Below are 14289 nucleotides of genomic sequence, written 5' to 3' on the forward strand. Positions count from 1 at the left end.
CCTGCTTCCTGTGTAATCTGGAGTGAATTAAATTAAATTTTGTATTGAAGAGATGACCATCACTAATTTATTCATTTTGGGTAACTTAATAATAAAAGCTTTTACTGTTTTAACGTTTTCACAGGAGGTTTGTTTATTGGTCGACTTGCTTATTCTTTTATTTTTATGCTGTTTTTTCTTTAGAAATTTCACAAATAACATCATAATCGCAGTACCAGGAAAAAAGGATTTAAGAAAGTTTACCCACAATCCTATTAGCTGCCGAATCTGTCCTTTGTTTTCCTTGCTTCCTTCCAGATCCTTTCTCTTTAAATATGCAATAGTCGTAGAATTTATGTCTTTTTCTCATAAAAGTCAAGGTTAATTAAGTACTCCACCATGGGCATGTTTTATTTGGTTAAATGACAAATGGGTATGTTTATCAGTTGTGTTCCCGGAGTTGTATATGACATGTCTCATTTTCAAGTGATCTTAAATCGTTAATGAACTTCAGTGGGTCTTTGTTTCTGAGCACTTTTCAGTTGGCAGTGGTTCCTAATCCTTGATCTTTGTACATCTCTGTATAAAAATGCTTAAATATTACAGAAGCTCAGCATTTAGTAACTACCTTTCCCATCCCTCCTGGCCCCCTCAGTTGGTTTTTATATAACTTTTTGCTTCTCAATTCTTTTTAAGCAGAACACTTATCTTCTAGATATATGAGAAAGGGCTATTTAAGGGTTAGCCAGTGGTAGAAATTGATACACATTTGATTTATGGAAGCATTGATAGGTTTTGACGTTGAAAACCTGAATATGGGCAAAACTGGAGATGTCAACGTCTTTGCAGATTTTCCCATAAGCATTTGTGAAGTGCCATGCTTTGGCACTCTGTCAGGTTGGCACAGAAGATACTGAAGATGTGTGAAAGTTTGTTTTTATCATCAAGGAACGTGTCCCCTATTTTTTATTTCTCCTTAAGCTTTTCTTCATATTCTTTGACTTACCTGCTTTCACTATTGGAAGCTTGTATTTATATTTATATTGATGTGTGTATAATGTTCCTCAGTTATTTCCTCATCTGTTGACTTATATTTTTTGGTAGACAATCCCATGTACAGCTCTTTCATTTTTGATATTTCTTTTGCATATAAGTTGTACATATTCATTGGAGACAAATTAGAAATAGGTATTAGCAATATAACATATGAAATACAGAGAAGAACCCACCATCTAAATATAATTACTGTTGATATTTTGATATGTTTTGCTTTAAGTCTTTTTACTGTAATATATGCCTATGTATTTTTTCTTAACTAATATTCACACCTTGTTTTATAACCTGATTTTTTTTCAGTGTTAGATTGTTTAGGCTTGCAGGAGGTGGGGAGTGTGACTTTTTGTCTACTTTATTCATTCCATTTTTAAAAGAACATAGAATAATATTTGGCATGGACTTTGGACTTATTTATCTAGAAATCTCAAATATAATAAGCATGTGTATTTTAGTACAAATTCATACTTAAAGCATAGTCGAATAGCAGTTTTGGATTTCAGCAGGCTTTGAGAGGTGATTTTTTAAAAATTCTAAAAAGTTCACATCTGCTTCACATTCATTGTTTAAAATGAAAACAGAGAAGCTCACACATGCTTGATAAAGCTGTAGAATACGTAATGATTAAGTTTTTACGTGCTTTTAGATGATAGCTAAGTCCTGTAAGGCTAGAGACCCCATCTATGTAAGAGATCATTCTACATATATTCCCAGCACAATTCCTGGTATTTAGTAAGGCCTGAAAAATCTAGGCCAGGCATGGTGGTTCATGCGTGTAATCCCAGCACTTTGGGAGGCCAAGGAGGTAGGACTGCATGAGCCCATGAATTCAAGACCAGCATGGGCAACATAGTGAGACCCTGTCTCTACGAAAAATAAAGAAGTTACCCGAGCGTGGTGGCACATGCCTGTGGTCCCAGCTACTCAGTAGACTAAGGAGAGAGGATTGATTGAGCCCAGGAAGTTGAGGCTTCAGTGAGCTATGATCACGCCACTGTGCTGCAGCCTGGGTGACAGAGTGAGACCCTGTCTCAAAAAAAAAAAAAAAGAACCTGAGTTAAATGGATGGTTGAAGTAAAGAGAGACAGAACCTGAAAGATGAGGCAATTCACTCCCTTCCTTGTAGCGAGAATGAAATTAGCCATCTCTTGAAATATATTTCTATCAACATATCCTTAGGAAATTTTTAGCTTGGACATAGTGGCTGACACCTGTAACCCCGAGGTTGAGCTACTCCGGAGGCTGAGGTGGGAGGATTGTTTGAGCCCAGGAGGTTGAGGCTGCAGTGAGCCAAGATTGTGCCACTGCCCTCCAGCCTGGGCGACAGAGTGAGATCCTGTCTCCAAACAAAAACAAAAACACAAAATTATAACATGCAAACAAGAATGGCAAATCTTTTTAATCACCCAAGGCTGCTATATTCCTTTGTTTGCCACATAAGCCATTTATTGCAGTCTCTTATAAAGGGACATGTATGCTACAGGAAATTGAACTACAGGAAATTCGAGGCTCTGGTTATTAAACCTTCCTTCTGACTGCTCTGGGTCACTGCATCTCTTCTAACAAGTGAAACACACACACACACACACACACACACACACACACACACAAACACACACACACACACACACATACTCTAATTGTGCCTGGAAGCTAGGTTACCAAAGGGAGGGATGACAATTCCAGATCAGCTTCTAACCTCCTCCCTTCTGCTCAGGTCGCCTTCGTCAGACGTCAGAATGATTCCTTGCAGAGCCGCGCTGACCTTTGCCCGATGTCTGATCCGGAGAAAAATCGTGACCCTGGACAATCTAGAAGACACCAAATTATGCCGCTGCTTATCCACCATGGACCTCATTGCCCTGGGCGTTGGAAGCACCCTTGGTGCCGGGGTTTATGTCCTCGCTGGGGAGGTGGCCAAGGCAGACTCGGGCCCCAGCATCGTGGTGTCCTTCCTCATTGCTGCCCTGGCTTCAGTGATGGCTGGCCTCTGCTATGCCGAATTTGGGGCCCGTGTTCCCAAGACGGGGTCTGCGTATTTGTACACCTACGTGACTGTCGGAGAGCTGTGGGCCTTCATCACTGGCTGGAATCTCATTTTATCGTATGTGATAGGTATGTTTCAAAAAGAAGTCTAACTTGTGTGGAATGGAAGAAATCGCAGCCCTGAGTCACAGCCCTTAGGTTCAGTTGTAGGTGTTGGGTACATCACTTGATGTCTGTGTGTCTCATTTTTGTCATCTCGAAAATGTCTCCTTCTAATTACAACATTCTGTGGGGTTTTTTTTAAGACAGTCTCACTCTGTCGCCCAGGCTGAAGTGCAGTGGCGTGATCTCAGCTCACTGCAACCTCCACCTCCTGGCTTCAAGCGATTCTCCTGCTTCAGCCTCCTGAGTAGCTGGGATTACAGGCACCTGCCACCATGCCCGGCTAATTTTTTGCATTTTTAGTAAAGACGGGGTTTCACCATGTTGACCAAGCTCGTCTCGAACTCCTGACCTCAGGTGATCCACTCACCTCGGCCTCCCAAAGTGCTGGGATTGCAGGTTTGAGCCACGGCACCCGGCCACAAAATTCTGTGATTTTTGCTTCATCTCTGACTATGCCTTTTAGTGGGCTTGCAAACTTTTTAAGTTATAATTCTTTATTGCAAATAAAGTTACCTGATTCCACAGTTATGGATTTGAACGTTTGATGACTACTGTATGATTATAAATATCCAGATACTGTATATGTGATTAAAATTTTCAATCTTTTGTGAACTCATGCTTATCCTATAATAGAGTAGCAAATGATGCTACGTTAATTTGCCCCCAGTGACTTCGTATTCTCTGTTCTGTTTTGGGAAGGTACATCAAGTGTTGCAAGAGCCTGGAGTGGCACCTTTGATGAACTTCTTAGCAAACAGATTGGTCAGTTTTTGAGGACATACTTCAGAATGAATTACACCGGTCTTGCAGAATATCCCGATTTTTTTGCTGTGTGCCTTATATTACTTCTAGCAGGTAAGAAAACCAGTTATGAGTCTTTGCAGAATGAGCCACACTATTTGTCTCAGGAAAATAGGTTACTTCTGAATTTGGGGCCTGAGTTCCCAAGATGAGATCAGTATATTTACACATTTATGTTACTGTTAGACATCTGTGGGGTTTATCACTGGCTGGAATCACATTTTAACCTAAGTCTAAATTGTGTGCAATGGTAAAAATAGCACTTCTGAGTAAATGGCACCTGGTACACACTAAATAATAGGATGAGGACATTGATTTTTTAAATCGTTAATTGCAGGTTTGCAGGAATAGCGGTGGTTTCAGTAAGGAAGAATGTGTAATTTCTTGGCATTATTTCATCTTGCTAGATACAACTAGGGATATTTGCAATTTCTAGAAGAATTTCTGTTTTTCTGACATGCCTTCATCTATATAATGTAGGCCTTTGGTTGTAAAGGAAGCAAGTTCTAATCACCTGTCATTTTGTAATGTTGACATTATATAGGCAAACATACTTAGTACTAGGATTTTCCAGTTTTTGTCAGTATTGTAGCATAGTGGTTTTAGGAGGCACAGGAATTCTAATAACCACATTTCAATCCTGCTGTGCCACTCACTCTGCTTTAGAACATAGAACAATTTATATAATCTTTCCCTCACTCGTACATAAAATGAGGGCATCAGTGTCTGCCTCCTACAGCCTTCTTGTTTGGTTCCTAGTAAGCACTCACGTGGTGGCTGATTTTATTTCATAGGCATAGCTAATCCCTGCTCTGTCTCCTTATATTTGTTTTAACTATTTGAACATTTTCTTTTCTTTTTTTTTTTTTTTGAGATGGAGTCTGACTCTGTCGCCCAGGCTGGAGTACAGTGGTACTGCAACCTCTGCCTCCCGGGTGCAAGCGATTCTTCTGCCTCAGCCTCCTTAGTAGCTGGGACTACAGGTGCCCGCCACCGCGCCTGGCTGATTTTTGTATTTTTAATAGAGACGGGGTTTCACTATGTTGGCCAGGCTGGTCTCAAACTCCTGACCTCAAGTTATCCCCCCGCCTCAGCCTCCCAAAGTGCTGGGATTACAGGCATGAGCCACCATGCCTGGCCACGTTTTCTCTTTTGAGTCTCCTTCTTACCTGCAGTCCTGCTTATGCCCATCAAGGATTGCCCTAAGAGTAAAAACCATGTCTGTTCCTACTTCTTCCTTGCTTTACCCTGGGCAGTCTGCCTCATGCTTTCTTGTCCAACCTTATCTCTGTTTTCTCCCTTGTTAGAAGAGTGAGACAGAAATATCTTTCTCTTTTGAAATGTTTACTCGAAAATTATATAATTTTAAAAATAGCTTTACCCTTTAAAAAGTGAGTCATTAATCAAATGTTTTATATACGGATAGGGATAAGAACATGAACAAAGTGCGTAGATCTAAAATGTTTTGCATTTTGAGTCTAATGTCAAGAGAAGTTGCACCAATTGTTTTTCAACAAAGAATTGATTTTTGTTTTGGTTTCTAAGCAATCTAGCTTAGAAATAGAAACCAGTCTAGCGTTAAATTATTTACATCGTATTTTATTTAGGGATCATTTTAATGAACTTAAAATATTCAACTTTAATCTGTAAATGACGAAGAGCATGTAGCTGTGACACAATTAGAACATAGTTTAATTCCACAGCAAGACTCAGGTCTTGGCTCATTTGTCCTGTGTTCATTCACCATCATATCTTTCCCTTAATTATAGGTGAAGCTTATGTTTTAACTTCGTTCTTAGAATCTCTGAAGATCAAAACCTCCTATGTAAATCCCTATTCATATCGTAACACCAAATGTCTTTTTACGTGAAGCCGTTGTTTTACTAAAGATACACGGGAAGTGTATGCTCTGCTTAGATGAGATATTCATTGGTGTCTAATCTTCCGGTGGGAGATGAGGCCTCAGAGTAGACAGTGCGTATATGCTGTTGGGAAACTTACATGAAATATAAAGGTGGCTTTGTTATTCTCTGAGGTATATAGCAGTGGTTCCTAACCTAACTTACAATTACAGAGTCAGGAATTGTGTTGACCATACAGCTTTCCTTTATATGGTTAATATATGATTCTAGGAATTACACAGGTAGAAATAAAATTCAAGTTCTTTCATCTCTGCTTGGAAAAATTTGCTTTTTTGATGGTGGGTGGTATAGATATGGGGAACAAACAACTAAATCTGTGGCATCATCTTTTCACAGCAATCATTTGCTCAATGGTAAAAGATAAAACTTTCTTAGGTCCGTAATTCAAATCTTATACCAGATGGGTTAAAGATATACGTATGATAAATATAATTAGAAAAATACTGGAAGGAAACAAAGTAGGTGTTTTGGGTTAATGTTTAAGAGATTTGTTTTAAGGTAGAAACTAAAAAGGGAAAATTTATTTTTCAGTCTGATAACTTTTCTACATGTACATAATCTGCTGTACATGGCAGGTAGAGAGCTTATGGCATTAATATATACATAGATTTTATAAATCAATGTATTAGTCCATTTTCATACTGCTATGAAGAAATACCCAAGACTTGGTAATTTATGAAGAAAAAGAGGTTTAATGGACTCACAGTTCCACATGGTTGGGGAGGCCTCACAGTCATGGTGGAAGGTGACGGAGTAGGGAAAGAACATCTCACGGGGTGTCAGGCAAGAGAGCATGGGCAGGGGAACTGCCCTTTATAAAACCATCAGATCTCATGAGGTGTATTCAGTATCATGAGAACAGCACAGAAAACCTGCCCCCATGATTCAGTTACCTCCCACTGGGTCCCTCCCATGATACATGGGGATTATGGGAGTTACAATTCAAGATGAGATTTGGGTGGGGACACAGCCAAATCTATAATCAATATGAATAGAATATCCTAATAGAAAAAATAGATACTTTAAAATGAGCCAAACTTTCCAGAGAATATTTTGATAATAGGAACCAACAGTCCATATCTTTGATGCAGTATTACTTTGCAGAAAATTATTGTAAAGAAGTAAATGGAAAGTGTAGAAAGATATTTATAAAAGAATTATTATGTCAGTGCTATTTATAATTGTAACAAACAAAGAGTGATCTAATTGTCTATAAATAAGGGATGAATTAAAGTGTAGTACCTCAATATAGTCGAAGATTATGCAGCTGTTAAAAAATGAGATTATATATTTACTGGCACAAAATAGTGTGTGTGTGTGTGTGTGTGTGTGTTTACAAAATTTGGGAGGGAAAAGCACGGTTGATCTTTTTATATTTTTTTCTGTGTCTTCAAAGTACTTGAATAGAAATTGATCACTTTTGCAATCAGAATATACAGCTATTAAAATGAGAATAGGTTTAACAAAGTACTTTTTTGGCACAATTGAAGAATTATCTATGTTTATGTATTTTGTGTGCATAGCAGACAAATGTTTTAGCGTTTACTTTTAAAAAGTTCGCAACTGGGCCAGGCATTGTGGCTTAAGTGCCTGTAATTCCAGCACTTTGGGAGGCTGAGGCAGGCAGATCACTTGAGGTCTGGAGTTCTAGACTAGCCTGGCCAGCATGGCGAAACCCCAACCCTACAAAAAATACAAAAATTAGCCAGACATGGTGGCACACACCTGTAGTCCCAGCTACTCAGGTGGCTGAGGTGAGAGAATTGTTTGAGCACAGGTGGCAGAGGGTGCAGTGAGCCGAGATCATACCACTGCACTTCTGCCAGGGAAACAGAGTGAGACTCTGTCTCAGAAAAAGAAAAAATAGTTTGCAACCATTTACCTTGAAATTAGATGTTACTTTGCCTATCATTGGCAAAGATGGCCAAAGTTACTAGATTTATGTTTCTTAGAAAATGTGGTGTCTTCTATGAGCATGACCTGCCTCCAAAATTGAGTTGGTTGCATTCAGAAGACATTTCAGAATTAGGTAATTAACTAATGAGTAAGAACTAGCAGTAGAGGTAGATAGATGGAAATTAAAGACATGAATGCTGGTGAAATAATATCCTAAAGCCGTGTATTTGCCTCAAAATGCTATTGCCTTTCCTAAAGCTAAATAAAAATTGAAATGCCCTTTTTCCATAGGTCTTTTGTCTTTTGGAGTAAAAGAGTCTGCTTGGGTGAATAAAGTCTTCACAGCTGTTAATATTCTCGTCCTTCTGTTTGTGATGGTTGCTGGGTTTGTGAAAGGAAATGTGGCAAACTGGAAGATCAGTGAAGAGTTTCTCAAAAATATATCAGCAAGTGCCAGGTAAAATATTTGAGGTTTTTTTTTCTCCTTCTTGTTTAAGAAAATATTTTAAGTGGGTGTATTAGTTCATTTTTACTCTGCTAAAAAAGACATACCCAAGACTGGGTAATTTATAAGGAAAAAGAGATTTAATGGACTCACAGTTCCACATGGCTGGGGAAGCCTCACAATCATGGCGGAAGGTGAAAGGCATGTCTCACATGGCGGCAGACAAGAGGAGAGAACTTGTGCAGGGAAACTTTCCCTTATAAAACCATCAGCTCTTGTGAGACCCACTCACAATCACAAGAACAGCACGGGAAAGACCTGCCCCCATGATTCAACCACCTCCCACTGGGTCCCTGCCACAACACATGGGAACTGTGGGAGCCACAATCCAAGATGAGATTGGGTGGGGACACAGCCAAACCATACCAGAAGGCATATGTGGGTTTTCTTCTAGAGCAATGGTTCTCAAATTTCTTGCTTCTGAGACCCTTCTGAGAGGCTGTTCCATTCCAAGACCCCTCTTCCCAGATTCCCTTCAAACTTAAAGGTATAGGTATGCTCCTTTTGGAGCAACTGTGTGAACCCATGCAGCTGCTGGTTTCCAGCCTCAAGCTCTGCTCCGGGTTTAGGGAAAGAGCAAGGGAAGATCCTAACCACTGGAAAAACTTGATCTTTTCCCCCAAGCAGTTTGCCACCACTAAATAACAATGAGTATTTTTGAGTCCTGCATCCTTTAGTTCTTCCTTCAGGACCACCATTCAGTTTTATTGTATTCTCTTAATGCTTTAGTAATCTTCAGACCTTGTTTTTTGGAGAATGTTGTTAGTTGCACAAGCAGACATTAAGATTACACAAATATCTATTGCATGGAATGGGGTACACCTGTATGTTTTCCTTGACAGAGGTTGTTTAGTCATTCCAGTAAGGGAAAAAATTGGTATCCTATAAACTTACATAGTTTTTAACATATAATAAAATATTCAATTTCATTATTATCAATCAAGACTAGGAAGTTTTGTTTCATGTTTTTAAATGTCTTCTTAGGGAATGTTAGAGACATATACTCTACCTTACTCGATGCTTTATGAATTGAAGAATGAATTCTCCTAAGAATAAGCATCCATGAGAAGAAGAGGTTTCTGGTCTTTGTCCCAGAGCATGGCTCATATGTGGAATCTCTGCTCTCAAAATCCTCCCTGGCTGTGGGTTCAGCTGGAGCAGGTCTAGGGCTTCTACATGTGATATCAATCAGCCTGTAATTGGGTGTCAGTGACACAGGAGGGTCACTGTTAGTGGCACCACCACATTCTGTAGCACAGGGTGAGAGAGTAAGGTTTTAGTTTTACGTATATCATCTTCAAAGAGCTAATAAACACAACCACCTTCCAAGGATATAGTCTGAGACAAGTCACCAGAAGGAGAGTTTTCTGTCAAAGTGACTTTCCAATGTGTTTGTTCTCTTTCTTAGAGAGCCACCTTCTGAAAACGGAACAAGTATCTATGGGGCTGGTGGCTTTATGCCTTATGGCTTTACGGGAACGTTGGCTGGTGCTGCAACTTGCTTTTATGCCTTTGTGGGATTTGACTGCATTGCAACAACTGGTAAGAGCAGTGTCTTGGCTCAGTGTAGAAGGAGTGTTCCTTGTGCACGAGTACCCGTGTGTGGTAGCAGAGGGTCCAGGAAAGAGAGAGGGATTTCGGGTAAGAAGGGCACTAGTTCCAGGCCCAGCTGTGACACGTGCTGCCAATGATAAAAAGAAAGAATGCAACTCTCTGCCCTTGGTTTCCAGTTGGTAAGTTTGGGAGAGCAATTCCTGCTCTTCAAATAGTAGGAAGATTACCTAAAATAATGCATATGAAAAATACTTTGCAAGCTGTTGATTACTTTATAAATGTGAGTCATTATTACCATCCCTAACCTTAAGTCCAGAAGTGCTGTCACATGGGCCATACATGATGATCATGTTCTTAAATGGTCTCTTTGTTAGTGGGAGAAAAAATATTGTGTCAATTCTTTCTATGTTATCTTATACAACATCATAATCATGCCGGAGTCACTCTCTAAATGCCTCCTCTATTTTTATGTCATGGTATGGCCATACAATTGACCACATTTTGAGTATTCAATCTCATTAGTGTACAAAGTATACTGTTTTTTAAATTGAAATTAGAACTTTGTACAAATAGGTGAAATAACTTCATCTGAAGCCTTGATACTTAAGGGCCTACCGAATGGCACAGCAGTCATTTAATCTCTGTAGATGAATCATTTTCCAAATAGATTAAGACTGCTATTCTATCGCTGAACACTTAGTAGTGCTGCTATGTTATGGGTTTTGGTTGGTTGGTTGGTTTTTTTCTTTCCTGGGGATAGGAAACTGACTGGCATGACTTCTCCTCTTCTCCCTCTGGGAATCGGATTTTTACGTAATAAGAAAGTACCTTCAAGAATAGAGGAAATTTCATGTAAAACAGATGGATCAGCTGGGCACAGTGGCTCACGCCTGTAATCCCAATCTTTGGGACATTGAGGAGCGTGGATCACTTGAGGCCAGGAATTAGAGACTAGACTGGCCAACATGGTGCAAACCATCTCTACTAAAATACAAAAATTAGCCAGGTGTGGTGGCGCACACCTGTGGTCCCAGCTACTTGGGAGGCTGAGGCAGGAGAATTGCTTGAACCTGGGAGGCACGAGGTTGCAGTGAGTCAAGATCACGCCACTGCACTCCAGCCTGGGCAACAGAGCAAGACTCTGTCTCAAAAATAAGTAAAATAAAATGAAATAAAATAGATGGACCAAGATAAGAAAAGGGACAAAAGCAGAGGAGAATTACCCTGGAGAAGAGGAAGAATTTCGCACAATTTAATTTCTTTACCTGTTGATGTTTTATTAAGCATACACATCTTTTGTTTATATTTCCTTAGGTGAAGAAGTTCGGAATCCCCAGAAAGCTATTCCCATTGGAATTGTGACGTCTTTGCTTGTTTGCTTTATGGCCTATTTTGGGGTCTCTGCAGCTTTAACACTTATGATGCCGTACTACCTCCTCGATGAAAAAAGCCCCCTTCCTGTAGCGTTTGAATATGTGGGATGGGGTCCTGCCAAGTATGTCGTCGCAGCTGGTTCTCTCTGCGCCTTGTCAACAAGGTACATTGCATCGCCTTTGGGGGCAGGGGCTGTTTGGGATTCTACAAAGTAGTCAGTGTCTAAAAATTTGCTTTTGTCTGTTTAAAAAGTATCCTAATAGAAACAAAATATTATGCAACTTTGTATTTATTGATTAGCTTGCTCAGAATTTCCATATAAAAATCTTAAAGGGTAAACTCCCCTGCTATTAGTTCAGAGTCAGTTTTTTAAGATAGTGATGGGCCACGCTTCAGTAGAAACATATATGGCATTGATACACACAGACACAAACACACACACACACACACACACACACACACACACAAATATATTTGTGGCACATAGTCATGTATATAGGCATTATGAAACTTCAGGATTCTTGTCCTAAAATGTTTCTCTATTGGCTTTGGTGATACTTGTAGTTCTTCAGACATCTGAGAATGTATGTACAGACCTTGCATTTGCTACACGCTGTTCAAGTAATACTGAGCCTGTGGGAGTGGACACTTATGCTCTGTCTTTTAAAAATATAATGTGCTTTTTATTGTGAAACATGAAGACTTTTTCTTCTTAGCACCAATCAGAGTGAAGTTGGTCTAGAAATAGAAATTATCATTCTTAAATAAATGGTGGAAATTCATATAAATATGTGAAGAGAAAAGGGTCATTGAATCCCAAGTTTTCAGATTTTCAGTAGCTGCTTGTTTGAATACTTTAGAACTCATTTCCCAGGTTTCCTCAGCTACCCTTATTTCAATTAACGTATGATTATGAGTCAGATATTTCGTTCTAGTTTTTTATCATGCCACATGGTAGAAGAGTCTTGCAAAGAGAAAATTAATCTTTTTGCCAGATTAGTAATTTTTTAACTGAAAATAAGGTTCTGAAAGTCTGAAACTAGAAAAAGAAGTCTTTTAGTGTAATTCACCAGCCTAGCTTTTATTTTTCCCCTTCAAACTCCCTTTTATTTTCTAGTTAAGACAATATTGAGTAGCAATTAGACACTCTTGGTTTCTCAGCCATCTGCTAGTGTTGAGGTTTATTTATTTGAGACAGGGTCTTGCTCTGTCAAGCAGGCTGAAGTGCAGAGCATGATCATAGTTCACTGAAGCTCGAACTCCTGGGTTCAAGTGATCTCCCCAGCTCAGCCTCCTGAGTAGCTAGGATACAGGCACGTAACACCATACCTGGTTAATTTTTTATTTTCTGTAGAGAGGAGGTCTCGCTAAGTTCCCCAGGCTGGTCTTGAACTCCTGGGCTCAAGCTATTCTCCCACCTCAGCCTCCCAAAGTGTTGGGATTACAGGCATGAGCCACCACACCCGGCCTTGAGGTTTATTTTGAATAGCTTCAAGTAATTTCAAAAGTCTGAACTGTGAAGATACCATGCCACCATGGCCTTAGAAGGGATGGACAAAGATTCATCTATGGCCAAGCTCAACAGAGCCTTATTAAAGATAAAGAAGGGTCAGGCACAGTGGTTCACTCTTGTAGTCCCAGCACTTTGGGACACCGAGGCGGGAGGATCACTTATGGCAAAGAGTTCAAGACCAGCCTGGGCAACATAGCAAGGCTCGGTCTCCACAAAAAATTCAAGAAATTAGCTGAGCATGGTAGCATGCGCCTTTAGTCCCAGTCCCAGTTACTTGAGAGACTGAGGTGGGAGGATCACTTGAGCCCAGGAGTTTGAGGGCACAGTGAGCTATGATCGTACTACTGCACTCCAGCCTGGGTGACAGAGTGAGTCCCTGTCGCAAATAAAATAAATAAATAAGAAGGATTATTAAATAAAATACTTTTTTTGTTTTCTCTTACATGGTTATTTTTCACAACTAAGTAATGTGTGAAATGGTGCAGCTAGTAAACAAAAGTACTTCCGAACATCTCAAGCAAAAACTGTCTTACTAAACTTCGGCTGCTAGCTTTTCATTGTGGCCACCTCTGTATACTACATTTACGTAAATTGATCTTCTTTCCCTTTTTCTACCTTGATTATCTTATGATGCTGGGGATTATTACTAACTTGATCCAAGATCAGGGTGTATGAGAAAAAATACTGGTACAATAAATGCAAAAAAATATATCATTATTGAATAAAGGTTGCAACTATTGCTTATGAAATAAAATTACTTAGTCTTTTCTTTAATTACATATCAAATTAGTAATTTTATTTTCCAAGTTGTTGCTGCTAAAAATGTCTTAATAATATTGGTTTGGTTAAGTCTTAATTATTTAGTTTTAATTTGGTAATAATTGTGGGTACACACAAATTACTTGCAATATTGTTTTTAGTCTGATAATTTTGCTGCGTACTTATCTGTAACAGAATAATGAATAGCACAATAGTAAATATTAGCAAATTTTTTAAATGCCCTATCATAGTGCATTTAAAAAATAATGATATAATTATTAATATAAATAATATGACTTCATAATTACAACTGTCATGCTGAATATTATACAATTATTTTATTTCCGATCGGGGATGTAATCTTGCATGAATGTTTGCCATACTGCATGTGTTTGCTTTTTATTCAGTCTTCTTGGATCCATTTTCCCAATGCCTCGTGTAATCTATGCTATGGCGGAGGATGGGTTGCTTTTCAAATGTCTAGCTCAAATCAATTCCAAAACGAAGACACCAATAATTGCTACTTTATCATCGGGTGCAGTGGCAGGTGAGAGAGAGTTGACTTTTCTTAAGAAACGGGGGATCTTTTTCATCAAGGACTCTGCATTAAAAATACAAAGCTAGGTGGTTTTCTTTTTTGATTTACAAGAAGTTCAGTCACTTTTTTGTGAATGTTTCCTATTTTGAATTTTTTGGTTCTGCATTTTCGTGTGTCCAGTCTTTACCTGTCTATACCTGTCTAGAATAATCCTTAAAATAACTCATGTGTGGATTTTGAATTT

At 39.0% G+C, this 14289-nt stretch overlaps 1 protein-coding gene across 5 annotated transcripts in view; it reads left to right on the forward strand.

Moving 5' to 3' along the window:
• SLC7A2 (solute carrier family 7 member 2) overlaps positions 1 to 14289 on the forward strand; it is a 73560-nt gene that overhangs the window by 43365 nt on the left and 15906 nt on the right. For 4 of the 5 annotated variants that reach the window (XM_009454867.5, XM_009454868.5, XM_009454869.5 and 1 more), the window contains 6 exons: positions 2750 to 3147; positions 3883 to 4038; positions 8094 to 8259; positions 9716 to 9849; positions 11176 to 11398; positions 13915 to 14054. In XM_009454867.5, coding sequence (XP_009453142.1) covers positions 2772 to 3147; positions 3883 to 4038; positions 8094 to 8259; positions 9716 to 9849; positions 11176 to 11398; positions 13915 to 14054 — 1195 coding nt within the window. In that variant the 5' untranslated portion in view covers positions 2750 to 2771. The remainder of the gene's footprint in view (positions 1 to 2749; positions 3148 to 3882; positions 4039 to 8093; positions 8260 to 9715; positions 9850 to 11175; positions 11399 to 13914; positions 14055 to 14289) is intronic. The other variant, XM_016959136.4, reaches the window with a different exon arrangement.

Source organism: Pan troglodytes, chromosome 7, assembly GCF_028858775.2.
Source record: "Pan troglodytes isolate AG18354 chromosome 7, NHGRI_mPanTro3-v2.0_pri, whole genome shotgun sequence".
NCBI lineage: Eukaryota > Metazoa > Chordata > Mammalia > Primates > Hominidae > Pan > Pan troglodytes.